Here is a 23,820-nt window from a genome sequence, read left to right as displayed (position 1 = left end):
CTTTTTTTCATTTCAAATATAAAATTGATGCAATTAATAAAACATTATTGCCAAATATTCCAATATTTGCTACCATGCAAATATCAAGCCCCCTTGTGATATAAATAAAATGAAAAGAAAATCCAATAAAAGTAATTGATTCTTAATGTGCATGAATTTTTCTCTTTCCCCCCATTAATTTAATCAAATCTAAACAAATATGTTGCGGAATTTCGAGTATTTAAGGGAGAGGAATGGGAGGAGAAACAGAGTACTCTGTTTTTTTGTCGGCGATGGCGAGGTGCAAAGTGAAGCTGGTGAGGATCGCCAACGCCGGCTCCCGCCGGACGACGCTCAGGAAGAGGCTCAAGGGCCTGATGAAGAAGGTTCGGGAGATGACGGTGCTCTGCGGCGTGGAGGCGGCTGCGGTGGTGTACGATCCTCAGGATCCTCTGCACCCGGCGGCGTGGCCGTCGCGGCGCGAGGCGGCGCTGTTGCTCCAAGGCTTTCGCGCGTTGCCGGAGGTCGAGCGGCTGCGGAAGATGACCAGCCAGGAGGCGTTCCTCCGCCAGCGCGTCGCGAAGATGAGAGACCAGCTCCGCCGCCAGCAGCTGGCCAACCACGAGCTCGAGATGTCGGCGATCCTCTTCGAGGGCCTCTCCGGCCGGAGTCTCCATGACGTCGGCATCGAGAACGCCTACTCGCTTTCGCTGCTCGTCGACAACAAGCTCCAGGAGATCGCCGCGAGGAGGCAGGAACTCGCCGTGCAACTGGCCGTGACCTCTGCACCACCACCTCCTTCGTCGGCTCCTATGACTCTGCAGCATAATATCAACTGGCCGCCGCCATTCTCGAGCACGATCACGAGCCCGCCAGTTCACGCTCCAGCGCCGGTGCACAACAGTCACGCCGTCGCCGGCAACTTGCACAATATCGACCAATTCTCCAGCGCCAAAATCGATCCTTTCCGGTGGAGTGACTCCTTGTTCTCTTAATCCAAATTCATACAAGTTCAGAATCTGGTCCCTCAACAGTTTGCTTTATCGATCTTCTTCTTGTTTCATGTTTCCTTTTTTTCACTAGTCAAAGTTTGCTTTAAAAGTCAACCGTCATGTTTCAAAGATTCAATCTTTTCGATTAAATCCATTTTAAAAGGCGAAGAAAACGACCTTCACAATCGTACAGTTGGCAAAAGATTGAAAAATAGTAAATTTAACGATAATTTGGGGCTCGATCTCCATCTCAAAACAAGAAAATAAAACGAAAATACACAATAAAAAGGAGGAAGGAAGAAGGAAATGGGCATCTGTGGTCGTTGGAGCAAGAAGGGACACCGTGCACATCTTTTCCTCTTCTCTTCTTTTCTGCGCTCCATTGCCCTTTCTTGCTAGATTTTGTTACTTGGCGTTGGCGTCCTTCTCGTTTGCTTGTTCGTGGTCAATCTATCCGTCAGTTTATATATACGCCCGCCGAGCGATCGCCATTAAGCCATCTCGGTTTTTACGGATTTGCGTCGGAGAGGCTCCTTGTCCGATTCCAGTTTCCATGGAAGAGGCGCAAGGTACGGTTCGTAGTCTCGTCGCTTTTTTCCTTTCGTCTTTCTTCCCTTTTTACGATCTGCGTCTTGCAAGTTGCCTTCTTGGAGATCCCGATGTGGGATCTTCCCATAAAATCGCCGCCTTTATTCGGAAAGTGTCGATCTTGACGTTTTATCTTCATCGATTTGGATCGCCTGTCAATTTCATCGGTTGATGTCGTAAAATTTGGGCGAAATCCTTCTGATTCTGGATCCTGTCGTCCTCTTCAACAATTTCTCCTTGAAAATTAGTCCGGTGCTTTTGCATTAGGGTTCCTGGTCTCATCAGTATCCATGGAGAAATTGGGTTAAACGTTTTTCCTGATGAAACTACAAATTATTTGGGAGCTTCTTCCTCCCCAAATGACTGATTAGCTTTCCCCCCTAAAATTCTTCACTCTTAAGATTTCTCTTTTCAAGTATAACCTACAATATGGAAGTTTCTAACGATCAAAATTTTATCTTTCTGCTATCTTTTGGTTGATTTACCTTGTTTAAACTTATTAGGGATTCAATTTGATTATTCATAGAAATTGTGTCACTCCACCACAGATCTTTTGCTCGATTATGTTTCGCATGGCACTCATCAGTTGTTGCTTGCTATTCTTTCTGAATTATGGTTGCAGTGGTAGAATCGAAGGCCAGGACCATCTCTGTGGCTTCTGCGTTTGCAGGTCACCATGAAGGTAATTGAGCAGCATTGCACATATGTCAACCGCATCATCTGTTGGTTGTAGAATTTGTGGTGTGGAGTGCAAGGAAAGATGATCCTTGAAAGAGCTCTTCTTTCACTTTCTTTTTCAGTTTTGTTTTCTCAACCCTTTTTGTTCTCATTCCACTTCTTTTTTCGTGCAACATTCTATGGTTCCGAGTAGTCGTTCAAGATAGAGACCATAAATTTTTATCGAAAGCTGTTGGAGAGGCATACTGCGGGATCGAATGTGGTGATGGGGGGCCATTTGGTGCAGTTGTTGTTCGTAATGATGAAGTCGTCGTTAGTTGTCATAACATGGTGCTGAAGCATTCAGACCCTACAGCTCATGCCGAGGTGACGGCGATAAGGGAGGTAAGGGTGTTAGATGGCTTAAATTGTTTACTTTTCTTCACAAGATTCTTGAATCCTTAGCAAAGTTTCTTCACATATTCAACTGCTTATGATCGATTCAGTATTTTGCGTACGATTCATAATACAAGAAACTGATAGGTTCCGCTTAAATTGTCATGTTATCCATTATAGTGAATTCTTCTATATAATCAGCACCGTAATTTTGTCATGGTGAAATGGTGAAACGGTATGCAATTCCGACTCACTAGATTGTAAAATCAATTCGGTTTCTCTTTCTGTGAAATTTTTGACATCATTCAGAGTATGTATAAGTAGTCAGAGGCATGGTGTCTTCCCCGGATCATCGATATCATTTCCTTGATTGTGATTGCATCTAGTATTCTTGTACAAATCCTACTGCATGCCTCCATCACAGTTTGACCTTAATTCAGAGATAAAATTAGCTACTCGAGTTTAGGTTTATGTAATTGGCTCTTTGAGTAAGCATGTTATGCAGCACTTTTATTGTTGCAGGCCTGCAAGAAACTCGGGAAGATCGAACTTTCAGATTGTGAGATCTATGCCTCCTGCGAGCCTTGTCCAATGTGCTTTGGCGCAATTCACCTTTCGCGACTCAAGGTAGTTGTTACTCCTCTACTTCCCTTCGAGCTTATCTATCCTCTAGACTGTGTTCATCTGGTTTCACTTGAACTCCAATTGCAGAGACTGGTGTATGGAGCAAAGGCAGAGGCTGCCATAGCTATTGGATTTGACGATTTCATTGCCGATGCTCTCAGAGGCACTGGATTCTACCAGAAGGCTCATCTAGAGATTAAGCGCGCCGATGGCAATGGAGCCATCATTGCTGAACAAGTATTTGAGAAAACTAAGGAAAAGTTTCAGATGTATTAATTCTCTCTGCTAAATTGTTTCTGAAAGGTCTTCTATATTCAAAATGATGAACAAGCATTGTAAACTGCTGTTGTGAATACTGATTATACACTGATTTCTATTCATGTTTATGCATTTTCATTGGTGTTTTCAGTTCATCCATCAAGTTTCCTTTCCAAAAGGTGGTTGTATTTATGTTAAAAGTTGCAACTAGTTTCTTCAGGATGAACTGCAAAAAGTGGATTCAGACTCTTCTTCTATGTTGCAAAATCTAGGACAATCTCATATATTTTAGAGAAAATTTATTGAGCATGTAAAATATGCATCTTTTTCTCTTGTTTGACCCAGGCTTCATTTCAATTTTTTTATTGCAAATTCATATTTTGTAATCATATTCTCTTTTCATCCAATTCTGAGCCTAGTTATAGTCATCAATCTTCATAACTATCCTTCTTGCAAAACCTTGATCACTTTCTCAAAATCTGATTACATAAACTGACTCTCTCATTCCATGAAATTGTTCTACTTTGTTGTACCTTGCAATTCAACCTTCTTCTTCAATTCCTCAATGGTGATCATCAGCTCCGAGTCGAGTCCTCCTGCAAACTGCAATAAAATAACACAGAGCGGATTACATATGCTCATAAGAGGAGTGAGGTCTTAAGATCAGATATGAACTTGCCTGGTGTGCTCTATAAGCAAACCTCACCCCCTGAAAGAGAAGTGCCTCTTGTGCAGATTCCCGAAATGATTCGAGCTCGATTGACACTCTGCTCAGGTAGCACCTTGCAAGCTTCACAGACAGCTGCTTCATCTGTGCAATAATATTGAGTTGATTTGCATTTCATCTGTTCATTGATCAAACTGATAAAGATAGAGCCATACCTTGCAAACCATTCCAGAATCTAACAGCCAATCAGTCGGGATTTTGAACTCCCTATATAACACCATATTTGAATTCCTCAACTTGATCACTTGATCGACGCCTCGCTCCAATCTTGTAACATCATTAGTATAAATAAGCACAAATTTTGTGTGATACAATTGATGGTGATCAGATAGTACTCACTTATCTAGCAAGTTTGAGATCTTTTTCAGGGTTGTCTCACATGGCAAAGAGGGATCATCCTTCAAAGATGAAACTTGAGCTTCGAGTTGCTTTAGGTCGCGGAATTCAACTGCGGCTTCACGCAGTGCATCAGCTTTCTTTTCAGGCCAGTCGAAGTGCTTCAACACAGCTCTCTCATCAGCCTATTCAAGAGATCATATAGTGAGTCACAACTTTTTCTTTTTAATCGAATTTTTCAATTCAGACTACAATAACTCCATTACAAGACTTACCAATGTGGAGAGTTGTCCATCGAGCCAATCGACAAAACTTAGAACATCTTCCATATTAGAGAAAGATGAGGATTGCACCTTCTCTATGAGGTGTTTGATGAGCTGCCCTTTTGTTTCAACATCTGCCTTAATCTGTGAAAGAAGATATTTCATTATGAAGTATCAAAACAAAAGATTGGTGAATCAAACACAAACGATAGGAGTCTTACCGCTAACAGATGAGCCGATCGATGCTGAAGTTCTCCGACAATGCCACTGTGTACATTGCTAGATAGACTAGAGGAACACCCATTGCTCAAGGAGCCTTGTTTCCCATCTCGCTTATTTAGTGAATGGTATAGTTGAACTAGAGCAGAAGGCTTACTCACTGCAATTCTTCCTAAATCATTGTGAGGCGGAGGAGGAGGCGGCGGCGGTGGCAGAGCTTTGGAAGTCAATATGGAAGGAATTGGCATCTTGTTCACAAGTTTTGGTTGAACTTGTGCCAAAGAATGGCTCTTGCAAGTATTGCTCCCATGAATCTCTAATTCTTTGGCATTCTTTGAGTTTTGCTGAACAAGCTCCAACACTATTGACTACTCAAATGAAAAAAGATGAGCCTCATTCTATCAAACACAAAGAAAGCATGATCCATAACTTGACATGCAGAAAGAGCAAACAAACCTTATTGATATTCTTTGCTTCTGCTGCAACAAGATGTTGGTGCAGCCTTTTGTTTTCTGACTCCAACTCAACATTCCTCACCTTCAACTTATCAACCTCAGCTTTCAACCCTGCCACTTCCTTGTGCAGCTCCACCACCATTCTCTCACTCTCATCAAGTCTACTCTCCAACTCCTTGGCCTTGTTGGTGCCTGGCCTCAGCTTGTTGAAGTGGAGAGATCTTTTGGCCAAGTTCAAGCTGGTGCTGCTGTTTGTGTACACATCAGTAGGTTTCGGCCTAGGCTTAAGCATTGGAGGGGACCCTTTATCTGCCTCTGCTCTCGGAGAATCCTTCGTTGATCTTGAGACCACCCTGGCTCTGCTTTGGAGCTCCTGCTTCATTACTTTGCTTGGATCAACCACTGCTGCCTCAAAATTGTAGCTACTGAAGAACAAAGAAGACAAAAATTATAAAACTTCGGATTTCATGCAATTTAATGTCTCATCAAGTTTAATCTATGATTCCTCTACTCCATGGCCTACAGAAATCTTGGCCAGAAGCTACTAAATTCTATGAACCATGACTGTTCATTCACATGCTTGGCTTTAACCAAGCTCCAGTAAAGTAAAGAAAGATTGCATGCATGTAGCCAAACAAGTTCATTGCCATTTCTGACAGTTCACAGGGGGGTGGGGGTGAAGAGTACCTGCATGGAAGAGAGATATGGGTGGCACAATCCCTGTCTGCGAAGTGAGAGAGGAGAGAGAGGTTGGTGAAAGCTGATGGATTGGGCATCATTGATTAACTGAAGGCTGAAGCTAGAAAAGAATGCAGCAAGCTTGTTGCACTTGTCCTGCTCTCTCTGTATTAAGAGACAAATTAAAGAGGTGAGAGTGAAAAACATGGTCACTGATTGCAATGTGCTAACCTCCTTTTACCCTCTCTTCATCACCCAACCACCCCACCAGACCTAACTCCACCTTCAAAATTGTGTCTGAATTCATCTAAACCACCTGAATTCATGGATGCTTAGTATTTGGCCAAAAAGACAAAATTGTGCAGATGATTTCTACAGGGATATGATCAGTAATCATCCATCTTCAACTTCAAAAACATGGTCCAGCAAAGATATTAAACTTGAGCAAAATAAAATCAGAATCTGTAGCTCTTTTGACTAAAAGTCCATATCATGATTGTTTTGATTCATTCCGAACAAGACCTTTAAATTAGGCATGAAAATGGTCAATTTTCCCCTCTGTTCTCGAACTGGTTTGTCATTTTTGCACACCAACTAGTCTAGTCTCTGGGTGCCAGATAATGCCATAGACAGGATTTTAATTGGCTTGGATTGGAAGAAGAGACAAGAAGTAGCTTCTACTCCTTGAGATTGGAACAAGTTTAGGGTTTGAATCAGGTGGGTGTCGAGTGCACCTCAAATAATAGAGATTTGTGAGTTCAGATGTCATTTCAAACAGAGCCTAAAGATGGTGAGTTGGATTGTCGTTGAATTGCGTCGAGTAGTAGAAGGGTGCCGGACATTAGCATAAACTCTATTTTTCACATCCTTAAATTAATACTTTTCATTAATTTTAAATTCAAGGAAATTAAAGTGTACTAGATAAGGTTATTTTAGACTCATCAAAATTTTATTTAATAATAAACTAAATGTACTAACTACATTATGCTTAATAAAAAAAAAAAAGTAAAAACATATATAACTAAATTACTAACAAATTATAATACAAATCTAATATAAAAATTACATATGGTACAAACACTTTATATTTATACGTCAAACATCATATTTAATATTGCTAAATTAAAATACAAAAAATTACTAAATTAATATTAAAATAAAATCTCATAATATTAAATACTACTAAATTCATATTAAACTAAAATTTTCTTAATTAATATTAAATACTGCTAAATTAATTTCACTTACTATCTGTGCAACAATAAAATTTAAAATTTTCACATACCGACTATGAATTATTCTCACCTAATCCCCTATTTTCATAATAAGTTTACTATTCATGCCTATTATAAAAAATTTACCCTTGTTATAAACAATCCACCTAGATAGGGGATTGTGTATAAAAAAAATAGACAAAATATGTGGGGTAGGAATCAATTTGATAAATATATTATAAATAATAATTATTATTATTTAAATAAATTTTATAAATTAGTCTTATTAATTAGAATCTTAATTAAACAATTTAACTTTGTAAATTTTTTTATAAATTTATTACGAATTTGAATTTTTTTTAAAAATAAAACTTAATGGGAATTAAAAAATTTGGATCTTAAAAAAAGTAATGCACTAGAATTTAAATCTCAGCTATGTAAAAGAATTTAACAAGCTGCAAGAATTTAAATCCGGATTATATAAAAAAAAATACAAGCGAAATTTAAATCCCAGAAATGTAAAATGTTAGGAAATCTTGACTATGAGAAAAAAATTAATAAATAATAAATACCGGGGTTTAAATCCTTAATTACTCTCACCTAATCTCATAAAAAATTTACTTTTTTTTATCTATTTTTATAATAATTTTACTATTCACGCCTATTTTTAAAAAAATTACCCTTTTTGTCATTTTAAATAAATTTGTAATATGAATCACCTTTATTTTGTTTCTTTTAGTTTAGGGGCAAGAAACAGAAGATAAATATTCAATGAGACAAATTTGAATAAGTATTGTTCATAACTCATCCATCAAAATTTAAAATAGAAAGTATATCTATCAACTCATTCTATTTACATCGAAGATGACTTAAAAAGTTAATTCTGTCGTGCCTTTATTTGTATTAGCACTTGCTGTAGCACAGATGACTTACCAAATTGTCCATTTTCAATGAGCCATCATAGATGCATTCATCCTTTGGGGCATTTGCACGCCAACAAAAGCACAAAAGCAGAAGAAAGGGTGGTGAAGTATGCGAATGCAGGCAAGGAGGGAGGAAGGCACAAGACAGGACGGTGTTGTGCTCTTTCCATACACTGCCTCTTCCGTCCAACAATTGCAGCCACTAAATTTGTTTCAGATTCCAAATTATTGTTCAAGTACAAACTTGTAGTAAACGAAAAAAAAAAACAAAGAAGACAAACCACACAGCACATTCGACATAAAATTCATAGTTCGTATGCATCGCCAGCAGTAGGACAAGATCAAATTTAGGCATCAGATGGTTTTTCCCACTTGAGGGGCTTGACTACTTCCCAGGTGAAGTCTGGGTCGTCCCTGCCAAAATGTCCGTAGGCTGCCGTCTTCAGGAACCTGTGGCCGCCCCTCTTCAGGTCGAGGTTAATGGTGATCATGCCTGGCCTGAAGTCAAAATTCTCCTTCACGATCTGCAGTATCTCCTTATCAGGGATCTTCCCTGTTCCGTAGGTGTCGACGAAAACAGAGAGGGGTTCAGGCACGCCGATGGCGTAGGAGACCTGCACGATGCAACGGCGGGCGAGCCCATTGGCCACGATGCTCTTAGCGGCCTGCCTGGCGATGTAGGCACCGCTGCGGTCGACCTTGGTGGGATCCTTGCCGGAGAAGGCACCACCGCCGTGTGCGCCCCAGCCGCCATAGGTATCGATGATGATTTTGCGACCGGTGAGCCCAGCGTCGCCGTGAGGCCCGCCGATGACGAAGCGGCCGGAGGGGTTCAGATGGAAGATTGTCTTCTCGTCAAGATATTGCTCCGGGATGACGGGCTTGATGACGTGCTCCTTGAGGTCAGCCGCAATCTCATCGTTGGTCACTGTCTCGTCGTGTTGGGTGGAGATGAGGACGGTGTGGACACGGATGGGAATCATGGCACCATTGTCGTTGCGGTACTCCACTGTCACCTGAGTCTTGCCATCCGGCCTCAGCCAAGCGCAAGTTCCGTTCTTGCGGACTTCGGTGAGGCGAGCGCCCAGCTTCGTGGCAAGGACATGGCTGAGGGGCATCAGCTCAGGGGACTCATCGGTCGCATAGCCAAACATGTGCCCCTGGTCACCGGCACCGATCTCCTCCGGGCGCTTGGTGAAGTGTCCGTGAACGCCCTGGGCGATGTCGGGGGACTGCTGCTCGATGTACATAAGCACGTTGCAGCGGTCCGCGTCAAGGCCGACATCGTCGGAAATGAAACCAATGGAACGGCAGGTGGCGCGGACAATCTTCTCATAGTCAACATCAGCCTTGGTAGTGATCTCTCCAAAGACCATGACCATGTTGGTCTTGGTGCAGGTTTCGCAGGCAACTTTGCTGTCGGGGTCCTGCTCAAGGCAAGCGTCGAGCACCGCATCAGAGATCTGGTCGCAGAGCTTGTCGGGGTGCCCCTCGTTGACAGATTCAGAGGTGAAAAGGAAGGTGTCCGCCATCTTGGACTGATCGACTCGCTGAATCATCACAGAAAAAAGCATCACAACATTTTTCATCAAGAAACAGAAATAATCAAGCTCTTCAATCAAAACCTAGGTCAGATCGAATCATTCACAAGGAAAACCCACAAACCCTACCGATTCCAACCAAATCAAACCCAAAGAAATCACAGCGAGGACGCAGATCTGAAGCAAGACGACTCACCTCAAGGAAACACGGAACGCGAAGGGAGAAGACGAGAGATCTGAAGCCTGATCTGCCGCCTCCTTCTCTCTCCGCTGCTTCCGCCAAGTGGAGATCCCCTTTCACGATTTCTCGGTGGCCGAACACCGGCGCATATTTATAGGCGCGGAGTTGCCGACGGGCGCCCACCAACCCATAACGCGGACGAATATTTAATCCCCACCGTCCGATTCCTACTCCTCTTGTCTGACGGTGGACGGGAGTCCGAGACAGGTGGCGATAGCAACGTGTCTTCACCGACAGGTGGTCGCGTCACCGATGGTAGCCGGCACCTTGCCTCACCAACCCCGATTTATTGGGCTCGGACCAAGCGCACCATAAATTTAAGGATCCAATGTAAGTCTCGGAACACAAGACAGGCATAGTCTACCACTCACAACATCAAAAAAAAAAAACCACATCGTTTTCTTTTCTTTTAAAAAAGAAAAAAAGAAATGTGAGAAATAAGCCGTTTTGTGGCGTGCTTTATTCACCCGGTCAAAGTAGTTTAAAGGAAATTGGAAATTTAAAAATAGTAGGTGAATTGTGGACTAGCGTTTTGACTTTTCATATGGCCCGGATGTAACTAGACGAGAATCCGGGAAGATTAGCAATTTATTATATCTTTTTGGTCCTTATTGAAGTTTAAAATTTGTTTTTTCGATTGTTATTTTGGAAAACTTTTCAACTCGTCCTTTTTTAGCTTTTTTATTATTCCACTCAAGTAAACTCCATGATTTTTTTATACAGAAAAGCAATTTATTAGGAAAGTAATTCTTGACAGTGAATTGTCTTTTTTTATGCATAGTTTTAGTTAGTATTTAAAATTGTACCTTTTAGAAATGTTTTTTTTTTTATAATTATCTATTTGCCAACCTCATTCTTGCACATATCTTGTGTCATTGTGTGAAACTTGCCTTCGCGGAAGCCACGTGTCATGCAAGCAACAATATTTAATTTCAGTTGTAGAATAAAAAATATATAAATAAACGTCCCTTAATTCTATTATGGTTAAATATTAAAAAACATTAAAAACATTTTTATATCAGTTAAAATTTACTAATCACAATTTCTCCCACAACTCCAATAGTTAAACCTACTAGGAAGCTAGTTAAAATTATTTTAATATTAACTAAAATTATCTTAGCTCTAATTTTAGTCAAAATTAGATAACAAATCAATAAAATAAAAAAAGTCTGGTGCACAAAACTCGCCTAGATCCCAAAGAAAGATTGAATTATTTACTTTACATTTTATATTAAAAAATTATTTCTACTCAAACTCATGATGTTAAAATTACATGATAACAATATTTCTGTATATTATCAATAAAATAAAAATAATGACAGTACAAGAAATTCACCTCCTAATTTAAATGACTGGATCATTATATGAACTCTTCTACTTTTAAATTTACCTGATAGTTAATGTAAAATTTTCAATATCAATTTACCCTAATAGTTAATGTAAAATTTTCATGATATTAAATCGATATTAGTCGGATTGTTTGATCTAATTATCTGAATTTAAAATATACATAGAATGCTCTTTTTTGATATTTTTAAAACATAAAACATGTTACAATCCATTGTTTGCGCCATGAGAGATTACATCACATTTTAGAGTGTGCTCACTCCTACAAAGAGAAGGAGATTACATTTGTTTACGTCGTATTTAACTTTTCTCTTGCATTACAATTTCTGGAATGCAAAAGGTACTAATATCATTCAATCTTCTTCTCTGTTAAAGCTTTATTGTTGAAGAAGCTACAAGAATCAATCATTCCTTGGGATTCATTATTCAGTGAGTTTGAAGGAAAAGTCAGGAGAACACAAAATTAGGCAGCACAAAAGTAATCAAATCTAAGCTTTGGCTTCGAGAACTCTGTTGTCAGTATTTTGGAAGCCACTAAAGCATTTGCAGCCTCTGTATAATGAATCCCATCCCAGTTGACATACTTGGAACCAATGGCGCAAACCTGTGATCCATAAGCACCACACTCCACGTTTTGATTGAAGTTGTAGGGAGGCCCCCCGTGTCCACAGCACGCCATCAGTGCAGACTCAAAGCCTGCAACACCGATCATCAAGTTCTGTAGTTGAATGGAATACAAGTTTTGAGATCTTTGATGATGAAGCTCGAGGCTCACCGTATTTGGTGTAGTTGGCAATGAGATCATACTTGATTGAGTAGATATCAGTATAAACAATGGTCGCATTCAACAGCTTGGCGTTGAGTTCATCGCAAAGAACGCTCAAGCGAGCGTTGAATTCCTTGGCAGCGTCATTGTAGGTGATCAAGCATCCATGTCGATCGAGGTTGCTGTTAACCTTTCGCGGTAGCGCGAGCTTCTGAGGCAAGCAGCCAAAGGGTCCGGTGCTGTGTACCCAGAAGTGCCTGCCTCCATTCTCATACAGCGTCTGCATTCAGAGCACCAAACTGTAATCAATGATCGGAGCTAGTTTTTCTTTGCATATGAAACAAGAACTTGCCTCGATAGCTTTCTTGATCTCGTCGACGACGGATGGGATTCTTTGCACAACATGAGCAAAACTTAGGTTTGCAGAGAATGCCGCTGCTAAATCGTTCTGCCCTATGTCAATTGCGTATAGCGCGTTCTGAAAACCCTGTTCGTCGATCAGTTTCGTCGCGCCTTCGATATAGAAATCAACGCAAGCAAAGAATTAATGGCGAGCTCACAAGTAAATGAAATGATCTAAGATCTAGGGTTCAGCAAGGATTGAGAAGATTCGACCTTGGGCGAGGAGGTACAAGGATCGCATCTTGAAGCGGAGGAACTGTCGCACTTGGACGGCCAATGCGAAGGGCAACTCCGGCGGCCGCGTGGTGGAGCCGACTATCGCGAAGTTGGCTCCGTTCCGGAAATCCGATCCCAGAGGCTCCATGTACGGGCTCAAGTAGCTGGTGTTCAACGCCTCACCTTGCGTCATCGCGTCGATTAGTGTCCCGGCCCGACAGAAATGGGGGAAAAAATTAGGGTTTACTCACAGAGGAAGTCGATGACCAGGCGCCCGTCGCAGAGGCGACCGGAGGGGAGGAGGAAGAAGGCGCGGCCCTCCAAGTGGGGGAGGACGAAACCGAGGCCGGCGGCGAGGCCGCCGGTGTCGGAATTGGAGTCGCCGAAGTTGAAGATGACGGGGCGACGGCCGCAAGCCGCCGTGGCCAATGCCGGAAGCAGCGAGAGCGCGAGGATACACGCGGAGGCGATGCCCATCGGTCAGAGCTCCGATAGCGCCTTCGCCTCGCGTCTCTCCGTCCATTTTAACGCCGTTGCGAGGAGGAGAGGACACGGCGCGAGAGTGCGATTTGGGCACCCAAATGCGTGACGCTGACACGCACGTGAAGCCGTGGCGGGAAAAGAGATGGATCCGTGACGGTGGGCAGACCTGTATCATACGAGACAGACAACAGAAAACTAGTAGTGGCTGTAATGCGATGGATTATGGTGACGTACGGACGCTGGATCCCGTGGCCTAAGAAACCACAATGGCTAGTCATAGATCTGTAGCAGATCCTTGATTAGCGAGAGATTGTGGGTCCAATGTTTACGATGCAGAATCCTCTGGGGCCCACTCTCTACTGAGTGAGCAACCGTATCTCCTGTCTGGTCATGACAGCTAAGCGACATTATTAAGGCGCGTGGGCGCCAAATTTTGATTGAATTTTGCATTTGACCACATACTTTAATTAATCTTCCTTATTACAGCAGTCGTTTTTTCCCAGAATATTGGCGTTGATTTTCTGCAGAAAATATAAGAATTAACAAACTATGAGTAGTAAAGTGAAAATCCATCAGCCTCTCTGTTTCCTGGTTCGCCCCCGATTCTTGTTTATCCTCGGCGACTTCGACTACGACTCTGCGTCAAAGTAAGTTGCTGAACTTGGAGCAGGGGAACAACAGCGGCGCCGTCGATTAGTAGAGGAGGCGGAGGCGGAGGCGGAGGCGGACGGACTACGAGCTGTGTCGTCGGAGGTGGCGTATTTTGACGTAGACTTGACTTTCCGGACCCACCGTCTGCTACCGCAGCACGCCACGTGGACATCGACCGAAAAGGAAGAAAAGTTAAAAGATCACGTGCAGCATGCTTTGTCACGTGATTCATCGGTCGGCGATCTCTCACCGGGAGCGAGAAGTTTCTGCACGGTTCTCTCCAACAAATTGCCCTTCAACCCTGCAGCAAGGGACGAATCGTGTTTCCTCAATTGCTGGGGAAATAACTAGGGTTTTGCTCCACGGCCCTGTTGCTCCTCCCCGTCGCTGCTCCATTACGTTCCGCACGATTCTGATCGGGTTTAGAGTTTCAGTGGGCGCGCTCTGGCATTGTCGTCGGCGGCGGCAAGGCAAGGGTATTCATGGCGGTGGAAGCCGATGTTGCGGTGGCCGACCTTTCCCTCTCCGAGACCGACATCAACTGGGACAGGTTTGCTCTATTCTTCCATCTTCCTGCGGCTTCGTCTCTATTCCTTTCCTTTTTCTTCCCAAAGTTCGTAATTTTGATTCTGCTTTATTTTGATTTCGGGGTTCATGGTGGTGGCGGAGGGCACAGTGAGCACAAGATTTTGATGCATATGGGACCACTGATACATTCTTGCTTGCAAACACTATAAATTGATTTTGTCAGTGAGCAAACTCGATTCTTAGGCAGATAAAGGCCCATTTATGTTGGCTTGGAACGATTTGTTGTCAGGAATTCATAAACAAACCTTTTTTAGGCTTATGTTAGGTATCTGATACGATGTAAAACGTGATTTCATTCATTCAAAATCTTGGCTAATGATCTTGTAAATGAAGTAAAATTTGTATGTTGATCAGAGTTACAATTCTTATATAACAGTCATCTTATTGAACTTGATAAGCCCAAACTCTTTTTTTTTTGCTTTTTTATTTATTTACAGAAGACTTAACAATATAATTGTACATAAAGTTTTTATGATTAATGCTTTGTGTGGTATGGAGTTCGAACAATTTAAGCATTGTTGAGATTGGATCAGTTAGTAAGGACCTTAAGTGGTTTTTCGCATGAAGATAGTTCTATACAAATTGCAAAGAGGAGAATGACTCTTTTCCATGTTTCTGGTTCCAGTACTCATTTCCATTGTACATAAATTTGTAAATTTCAAGTACTTGACAGTCTGAAAATTTAACTAATTATGTGTTTTACTTGGAAAGGTTGGACAAGACAAAATTTCACGTCATCGGCGCCATCCTCTTCACTTTTCAATCTGGAGTATTGCATCCAACAGCTGTTGTTAAAACTAGAATGCAAGTGGCTGAAGCAGGTCTCTCAGAAATGCATGGTTTCTCTGTGTTCAGAATAATACTTAAATATGATGGAATTCCTGGACTATATCGAGGTTTTGGCACCTCAGCTATTGGATCTCTCCCTGGTCGAGTTTTGGCTCTCACATCTCTTGAAGTTTCTAAAGATATGATGCTCAAATACACAGAAGAGCAGGATATTTCTGAGGCAGCACGAATTGCATTGGCCAATGGAGCAGCAGGACTTGTCTCAAATGTAGTTTCATGTGGTTATTTTGTGCCTTTGGATGTGGTAAGTTGTTTTTATTTCATTGATTGCACATTGTTGGAAAATTGTGGTAATTTTTGTGGTTTGTCAGATTTCCCAAAGATTAATGGTTCAAGGTTTACCTGGAATGACAAGATATAATGGCCCGTTCGATGTGATTCAAAAGGTTCTCAGGAGGGAGGGAATTCGCGGTCTTTATAGAGGTTTTGGTATAACCTTATCAACTCAATCGCCTGCATCTGCTCTCTGGTGGGGTGCATACGGTGCGGCTCAGCATATTATTTGGAGGTAATAACCGAAACAATCTCTCACTTTTTTCACAATTGAATCAAGTTCAGTAACTTAATGACTTTTGTTGTGGTAATATCTTAGTAGTAATACTAAACTGGCCAATAACATTCAACAGGAGTTTGGGGTATGGAATTGACATGGAGCTAAAACCATCTCACTTGGAGTTAGTGATGGTTCAGGCGACAGCGGGAACACTCGCAGGTGCTTGTTCATCAATTATCACAACTCCGATAGATACAGTCAAGACCAGACTCCAGGTAAATTTAGTTCCTGAACCATGAAATGTGGTTTGATTAGTGTAATAAACATGCTCAAGTGACGATAGCTTTTATTGAAAACTTTGTGCTTTCTTCAATATGCAGGTCATGAACGACTACAAAGGAAGGCCGTCGGTCCTAAAGACGATGAGGCGACTTGTCGAGGAAGATGGTTGGCAAGGATTTTATCGAGGTTTTGGACCTAGGTTCTTGAACATGTCCCTTTGGGGTACCTCAATGATAGTGACATATGAACTTATAAGTGAGACTCCCATTTCCTTTGTTGCCTTTGTTTTTCTATTCTTAACTTTAAATTCAATCTTGTTTTGTTCTTCAGAAAGGTTGTCTGTGAAGCGAGATTAACCAGGAAATTTTTGAATGGCTGAAACAAGAGACGAGAACATGGCACATCAGTTACGAAGTATTCCTTCAACACGCACAGCTCACTCTAAGGCGTTATGAAGTACATCGAAAAAATATATACATTCTGTTACATTTTTCAGTGAAAATTTATATTAATTCTAGAAAATGTTGATCATCATAACACTACAGCAATTTCTCTGTTCTAGTTTCGGAGGAAAAGGTAAATAGCAATCATATGTTAAACTTGCATCTCCAATAGTAAGAACGGTGGATTATTATTATTATTTTTATTATTATTATTATTATTATTAATCCAGATGTCTAATTTTTGTAATTTGATTAATTTTAGGGACGATTGGTCTGGTTTCATAGAATTTTTTTATCAATCGTCAAGATTAAATTATGAAAACATTGTAGTAAGTTGTTGACAGTTGACCACCGCGCCATTTTTGATGTCCTTGTGAGATCATCCAATGTCAAATTGATATTTCGCTTGTGAAAGCAAACTTGTATGCCTTTTTCGGCTCATGGCCACTAAGCCTAAGTATTTCCACGGGAGCTCAAGAATGTTTTTGTATAATGCATATGTGTTCAATTTTTTTGATCAAATTAATCTTGGAGGTGATTGGTTCAATCTTATAGAAAATTTTCATGGATCGCTTATCGCTAAGGGTAATTCAAGAAAGTGCTGCAACAAGCCATCAACAGTTGTCCCCTGTGGTCTTTGCCTTCCCTGTAAAATCATCCAATGTTGAATTGGTACTTCGCTTATGAAGGTCAACTTGCATACTTTTTCTGCGCTAGGGTACAGTCCACGTTCGCTCAGTCTATGTTTTTTTACTAAATTGACACTTAATTTATCTACATTACATTTTAATCACTGTGTCATACCCGTGAGGCAAGGATACTCTTATGCTGTAGCTATGACAAATTACAAAATTAATTGTCTTATGTGGGAAGATAATCTTAGAATGTTGGTTGTAGAGCAATGAGTTGTCCATGCTTTTCGATTTACTTAGTCGACGATGGGAAATTTCCGTGCGGCCTATGGTCGGCTTTAGATTAAGGATTATGCTTAGAGACTCAATTTTGTTTGAACCGATCATTTTTAATATATTGAATATATTTTTATATTTATATTTTAACAAAATGGATAAGAATAGGATACGCATGATAAAAGATTTGGATGATGTCATTTTCTAATAAAGTTTCTAATTTTACATAGATCTAATTAAAGTTCCAACGGATAAAGCTATAAAGGGGTTGTTCTTTTTTTTTTACTTTTTAAATTTATCATTAATTATGTATCTATATAATCTATTTCTCTTTGATATCTCTCAATCATAACCTTCTTTCATTACGTTTCTCTTTTGTTGGTGAGGTCTCTTCTGATCGGTAAGAACATGAATTAGAAATTTTTTATTCATATAATACAAAATAAAAATACTATTTTTTTTTAGTTCCTCCTCTTCTCTTTTTTCAACTCCCTCTCTCTGTGCTTCTCTTTCTCGTTGAGATTGGGGAAGAGAGACTGTATCTAGCGCTGCCATGATAATTCGATTGTTGCTATTATGCTCCTTACTTGATTAAGTTCAAATGCTGATACATTCATCCGTATTGTATCCGATTGAAATGGAAGATTTTAATATTTTTTAGCAATATTTCCACCTTTTCGTTTCTTTGATAAATATTAAGTTTAACTTTTATTTAAATATATTTATGGTCATACAAAAATTAACTTCCCCCTTCTCTCCATTCTATTTTTAGTTTATGTGATGAAAAATATAATTTGTTTTTCTTTTATTTTGGGCCTAATAATTTAGTTCTTCATAAATGATAATAATTTACTTGGTCTAGTTGCAATTTTTATTTTTTAGGGATTTTATTGAGTTTTATCATTTTATAAATATATTTTTATTTATTTACATTTTTGCTTGACGGATGATGATGAGTTGAGGAGTATAATTTTTCAATTATTGTCCGATTTCATTATTCTTATTTTCACAATTTTATTTCTTTTAGTAAAAATTATTCTTATTGTCTTTCATTTGAATTCTTCATTTTTAAATAATTCTGAATACACTATTTTTAAGCTCTTGATTTATACTTGGAGAACATCGCTTTATCTGAACAGATATGACGAGTTGCTCCAGTATCGATCCATCACTACTTCGGGTTATCCTTTATTATATTGGATTCAAACACGACCGCAGTGAGATCCAAGTCCTCAAGAGAGGTTGTGACGTGGTTTGCAGCATCTTTTGGCCCCTTGGTCGGCTTCTTCGGGCGTCTGCAGTCCTTGGACATGTGTCCTGACTTTCCACAGTTGTAGCAAAAGCCCTTGAACTTCTTTACTTGAGCCTTCTTCTTGAACTGCTTTGGCTTTTTGACGTTTGGCTCGACCAGGTTGGACATTTCGTCAATAGTCTGCTTGGTTCCTCTAGAGTCGGATAATTTTCGATTATCCTCCTCTATTCGTAGCCTCAGGATCAGGTCTTCTAGTCTCATCTCCTTTTGCTTGTGCTTGAGGTAATTCTTGAAGTCCTTCCATGACGGAGGGAGCTTCTCAATTACTGCAGCTACTGCGAATGACTCGTTCAGCTTCATGCCTTCGGCGTCCAGATCATGCAGTATTAATTATATATCTTGGACTTGAGCTGAGACGATTTTAGAGTCCATCATATTGAAATTCAGAAACCGGCCGAAGATGAATTTCTTCAATCTGGCATTTTCGGTCTTGTATTTCTTCTCAAGTGATTCCCACAAAGATTTCGTCGTCTCCAATGAACAATACACGTTATACAGCGTGTTGTCCAAGGCATTGAGAATATAGTTGCGGCATAGGAAATCTCCGTGTGACCATGCATCGCAGGCAGCCTTACTACCTTCCGAAGCGGCTGGTGGGTTTTCCTGCAAAAATCGTACAAGGTTGAGCGTCGTTAGATAAAATAGCATATTCTGCTGCCATCTTTTGAAGTCGCCTCCGGTGAATTTCTCCTGCTTTTCTCCATGCAGAATTGATGTTGGCGGAATGGCGGTCGGAACGACCGTCGGAACGTCGTTGGAAGTAGCCATATCATATTGCAGAATATCGTTTACGACTGTTGGTTCCGGTATCTCCCGGAGAGCGCAAACTGATATGGATCGTCGAGGCTAGTATTCGACTAAATCTCCGTAAACGATATTGCTCCGCTACGGTGCTAACGGATAGCAGCAATTCGTTCCCAAGATACAACGATGAACGTCTCGGAATCGTAGCACTCCGAATTCCGAGACCAGCGAACCTTCTCGTAGGATTTTTGGACTCTTTATGCACAAGATGAGATGAATGCTCAAGAGAGAGTAGAATAGATGAATTCGATGATTCGAATGAATTTTCCAGCATCTGGAGGGTTCTATTTATACCAAATGAAGATGTTGAATGTCTTTTGGGTGAGTGGATGTATTCTTTGGGCTGGATCGATCTGGATCGTCCATTCTGAAGAGTTATAACCGTTCACATATCTCACTTTAATCTCATCCATCAGATCTGAAGAGTTGTGACCCTAAGATCTCGCCTATTGTCATCAGCCATCAGATCTGAATCTACAGATCCATTCGATCTAATGCTTCAGATCAAGTCTCATCCCAAGTGGTCAGATCGTGACTCTTCGCGATCCAACGCTCCAGATCGCATCACCGGCGATCCATCACACCTCTTTGATCAACGGTAGCCATCCGTTTGCCCCAATCAACAGTCCAGACATCTCTTCTTACCCACGTGGATGTCACATAGGCATTGCCATGTCAGATACGAGTCTGATACAAGTGTAAAGTGCGCCTACAAAGCGCCCATTGCGCACGTGGCGGGTGGCGGGCTCACAGGTGCGAGCACCTGCTCACCCCTGAGAAGAGAGCACCTGGTCTTTTTCTGAGTTAACTCCATTAACACAGCATCATTAATAAACAAAGAATGCACATCGAAAATTTCCGATGTGGGACTATTCTCCCATGCATTTCCTTACATATCATTAATGAGTAATTAATGTTTATTTGGGCCGACTTTAAACAATTAATTTCTCATTTACCTTTAATCAGTTTTGAGCAAATTAATAGTCTAAATTTATATACGTGAAACGTAGATTTCAATTTTGAAGTCAATTATGACTTCTATCTATTGATGGCATTCCGATTTTTCCATAAAATCGATATTGGTCCATTAAGGCTCCAATATCCAACAATCCCCCACATGAATGGAAATTGATGCAATGCGTGTATGCATACTGACACTTTACAAGAGTCCAATCGATAAGTCATTGTATCGGGAGAGGTTGTAAAATACCGAAAATTAGCAAATAACGATAAGAGATTTTTCCGGAATTTTTGGAAATTTTTTGAGAATTTTTCAGAGCTCGTAAGGACGAGTTTACGGGGATAAATTTGGGCCCCCGGGAAAGCCTGTTTAGGCTACCCCATTTAAGTGAGGAAAAGTTTATTTATCTTATTTATTTTTATTTTCCTTTCTTTCTCCCTTAAACACCGTTTTCTCTCCTCACCCGCCCGATTCTTCCCCTAACCCGACGCCTCTTCTCCTTCCTCTCGGCGCTGAGCTCTCCCCCTTTCTCCTTCTTTCGATCCCATGCCCTAACCGCAAAACTGCCACGCGGTTCCTTCTTCCCCTTCCTCGCGTGCCCTAGCGACACCTTTCCCCTCTGCGGCCGAGCCCTAGCTCGATTCATCTCGCGCGACTTTCCCTGTTTCTTCCCTATCTCGGCTGTTGAGATCAGGAAGCACCGAGCCCTCTCTGCCTTGGCTCCGGCAGCAGACCTTATCTTCTGCTCTAGCACCGGCCGCGATTGTCTCTGCCCGACACCGACCCTCATCTCCCCTGCTCGGTGTCGCCGACCCAAATCTGGTCTCTTTTGTTCTGCCGACAGCAGCCTTTCAACTTTGCCCTAGATCGCCGGAATCTGGAAGCTTGAGTGGGTCTTCGGTTAGGAGCAGCAACCCAAGCCTTGGTGCCCCCCTTCCGTGCCCTAGTTCCACTGTTGGGTCTTCCTTCAGCCACCTCCTACAGTGCACCAACAGGGGAGCATCCGAAATTGGTGAGTTTTGTTTTGATTATTTCTTCTTGATCCAGTTGGTGGATAGTAACTTGATAAGGGCTGTAAGGTGAGGTTGAGTGTTGTAGAGCAACAAGCACGACTGCGAGGTATACGTATTGTGTTATGTGGATTTGGAATTTATGTGTTGTGGTTTGTTCTTTGATCCAGCAGCTTACCCTGGAGGTCCTTGCTTCAGCCTGAGTAGAGAGTTGACAACCCTACAGCGGTGTTTGGTGTTGAGGTAAGAAGTATGATATCAGATTTATAGTGATGCGAGTTTGATTTGTAGCTAGAGGTTGTGATTGTTTGTCTACCAGTCTTTATAGCTTGGCCAACATTATGTTTTGGGCAGGGAACCCGACCGGTCATTCTGTTTTAGGCAGGGAACCCCTTCGACTGTGAGCCATCAGCGATCATCTTGGATTTGGGTGAGTTCTTATGATTGGTTTAGATTAAGTTATTGAGATGGACTATGCTTATTGCAAGTCCCAATTTGAATGGATTGGTTAAGATATGATTGAGGAGTTAGATAAACTAATTAGGGTTTATAATTGGATCTGGATTTATGTTAGCTTCTCGAGGATTTGATTTAGCTAATTTATTAGTATGTAATTAGCTAAATCTGTATATCATGTTGTTACAGGACTGTGATTTGAGACGGGCGTCTCGACATCAGATTGGGTCGATTTGATCTATTGGAGGCGAGTACCTCTTGACTTATCTTTTTATGATATTGTCAATTGGATATGCATAGTATTTTATAGCTGCAAGCAATGATCATGTTTGCCTTTGGTATGTCACGGTTTGATACCCATAGCATGATCTGTTTGGTCGCTTGTTATGTATCCATGTTTATACTTCATGATTCTTACCATGAGTACTTTAGTTCCTAGAGTAAGTGACATATCATGCTATACTAAGTTTAGGATTAGACTCTGGATTTTTATTATCTAACATGTGTATCTATATTTTTATATCATACCTGATCTGTGTACCTAGACCTTTGCTTTGATCCATGTACATTGTTGGTACATATTTTATCGAGGTGGATATGTTCTGGATCTAGGTTGTTATACCATAGAGGACCTGTATACCCTAGATCTGTGTATTTGACTTACTTGTACTAGGGTACACATTTTTATATATATGTGGATTTGGTTCAGGATATTGTCATGCTTAGTTTCATGCACCATTCGTATGATTGCATATTGCGTGGTAGGCTGCTCCATTATTATAGAGCATATCGCCAGTTTCATCACTGTTCGGTGCTCCGTTGGTCCGCTCATGGGTAGCGTGACCCAGCGTGGTAGCACGTCAGTTTTTGCTCTGTTCGGTGCTCCGTTGGTCCGCTCATGGGTAGTGTAACGTAGCGTGGTAGCACGTCCGGGATCCCTCCCCGTCATGGTGTACCGGGAGATGAGAGCATTACGCTCCCCCTCTTATGATTTGGGGTAGGAGTATGTGTGTACTCCGACAGCATCCCGTCCACTCGGTCACTCATCAGGAGCAGTGACGTCAGAGTGCACGGTTGTCACAGCCCTACCCACTCTGCCTCATCATTGTGTGTGAGATGACTGACTGGCGTCAGGGGTGACCATGTCATTGGCACCATATGCATGTATTGCATTTATTTGCTTGTGTTTGCTGCACTTATATGCTGTATTTTGGTGGATGCATTTGTTTGACATGCATACAGGAGGCATATTGTGTATCTGGTTTGACGACCTTTTTGTTCTGGATAGGAGTTCCTGGTGAGTACAGCTTCCTCAGTTACCTTTCAGTTTTGTATTTCCCTATATATGATTAGGAAGCTGTATTCCATGTTTATTGTTGTTAGATATATCTTACTAGGCATGTCTATTGATATTCGCTGAGTTGTTGAACTCACCCCCGTGGACACTATCTTTTTCAGGTATCAGGTTGTTTATGATGTCGCTTAGAGTATACTGCCTGTTGGTCCCATGGCACCTCAGAAGATCTGTCTTCGCTGTTGTACATTTGTAATTTGGTATTTGTGTATCTAGCTTGTGTTTCGATTTTGTTTCCGGAGCGGTGTTTTGTGGTGTGGTGTAAGCCTAGCCGGCTAACATGTCATATATTTTGGTTTTCTATCGTTTTTCTGCTGTGTTTTGGATTTTTGTTCCAGCCGAGTGGGCTGATGATATAAACTGCGTGGATGACTTTGTGTTATATTTTTATTACTGTTATTGTT

At 41.2% G+C, this 23,820-nt stretch overlaps 6 protein-coding genes across 8 annotated transcripts; 3 read left to right on the top strand and 3 right to left on the bottom strand.

Annotated features, from left to right (window-relative positions):
• Nucleotides 1-272: 272 nt before the first annotated feature.
• LOC122036731 (agamous-like MADS-box protein AGL80) lies at nt 273-1,047 on the top strand. Its single transcript, XM_042596134.1, has one exon. The coding sequence runs from the start codon at nt 273-275 to the stop codon at nt 972-974; it is 702 nt and encodes a 233-aa protein (XP_042452068.1). The 3' UTR covers nt 975-1,047.
• Nucleotides 1,048-1,215: 168 nt separating this feature from the next.
• LOC122036734 (guanosine deaminase-like) lies at nt 1,216-3,626 on the top strand. Of its 2 annotated transcripts, XM_042596139.1 has the most exons (5): nt 1,221-1,540; nt 2,182-2,241; nt 2,431-2,621; nt 3,135-3,239; nt 3,324-3,626. In XM_042596139.1, exons 1-5 carry the CDS (start codon nt 1,525-1,527, stop codon nt 3,510-3,512), a joined length of 561 nt encoding a protein of 186 aa, XP_042452073.1. In that variant the 5' UTR covers nt 1,221-1,524; the 3' UTR covers nt 3,513-3,626. The 2 variants fall into 2 exon arrangements, with proteins under 2 accessions (XP_042452072.1, XP_042452073.1); XM_042596138.1 differs by having other exon boundaries at nt 1,216-1,540; nt 3,135-3,626.
• Nucleotides 3,627-3,841: 215 nt separating this feature from the next.
• Nucleotides 3,842-6,358, bottom strand: LOC122036733 (protein CHUP1, chloroplastic-like). 2 transcript variants are annotated; one of them, XM_042596137.1, is made up of 8 exons: nt 6,182-6,358; nt 5,496-5,916; nt 5,042-5,407; nt 4,833-4,964; nt 4,561-4,742; nt 4,377-4,488; nt 4,174-4,305; nt 3,842-4,097 (listed from the first exon to the last, which is right to left on the bottom strand). In XM_042596137.1, the coding sequence occupies exons 1-8, from the start codon at nt 6,271-6,273 to the stop codon at nt 4,014-4,016; spliced, it is 1,521 nt and encodes a 506-aa protein (XP_042452071.1). In that variant the 5' UTR covers nt 6,274-6,358; the 3' UTR covers nt 3,842-4,013. The 2 variants fall into 2 exon arrangements, with proteins under 2 accessions (XP_042452071.1, XP_042452070.1); XM_042596136.1 differs by having other exon boundaries at nt 5,496-5,919; nt 6,182-6,356.
• A 2,144-nt stretch (nt 6,359-8,502) lies between these two features.
• Nucleotides 8,503-10,203, bottom strand: LOC122036732 (S-adenosylmethionine synthase-like). The gene is made up of 2 exons (XM_042596135.1): nt 10,047-10,203; nt 8,503-9,859 (listed from the first exon to the last, which is right to left on the bottom strand). Exon 2 carries the CDS (start codon nt 9,839-9,841, stop codon nt 8,657-8,659), a length of 1,185 nt encoding a protein of 394 aa, XP_042452069.1. The 5' UTR covers nt 9,842-9,859; nt 10,047-10,203; the 3' UTR covers nt 8,503-8,656.
• A 1,395-nt stretch (nt 10,204-11,598) lies between these two features.
• LOC122036739 (GDSL esterase/lipase At1g09390-like) lies at nt 11,599-13,398 on the bottom strand. Its single transcript, XM_042596144.1, has 5 exons — nt 13,074-13,398; nt 12,820-13,005; nt 12,557-12,717; nt 12,214-12,484; nt 11,599-12,134 (listed from the first exon to the last, which is right to left on the bottom strand). Exons 1-5 carry the CDS (start codon nt 13,297-13,299, stop codon nt 11,902-11,904), a joined length of 1,077 nt encoding a protein of 358 aa, XP_042452078.1. The 5' UTR covers nt 13,300-13,398; the 3' UTR covers nt 11,599-11,901.
• Nucleotides 13,399-13,908: 510 nt separating this feature from the next.
• On the top strand, nt 13,909-16,808 carry LOC122036735 (solute carrier family 25 member 44-like). Its single transcript, XM_042596141.1, has 6 exons — nt 13,909-14,506; nt 15,256-15,637; nt 15,705-15,901; nt 16,020-16,161; nt 16,267-16,423; nt 16,499-16,808. The coding sequence occupies exons 1-6, from the start codon at nt 14,439-14,441 to the stop codon at nt 16,522-16,524; spliced, it is 972 nt and encodes a 323-aa protein (XP_042452075.1). The 5' UTR covers nt 13,909-14,438; the 3' UTR covers nt 16,525-16,808.
• The last annotated feature ends 7,012 nt before the right edge of the window (nt 16,809-23,820 follow it).

This window comes from Zingiber officinale, unplaced genomic scaffold (assembly GCF_018446385.1).
Source record: "Zingiber officinale cultivar Zhangliang unplaced genomic scaffold, Zo_v1.1 ctg201, whole genome shotgun sequence".
Taxonomy (NCBI): Eukaryota; Viridiplantae; Streptophyta; class Magnoliopsida; order Zingiberales; family Zingiberaceae; genus Zingiber; species Zingiber officinale.
This window is presented reverse-complemented; position numbering and strand designations above follow the sequence as displayed.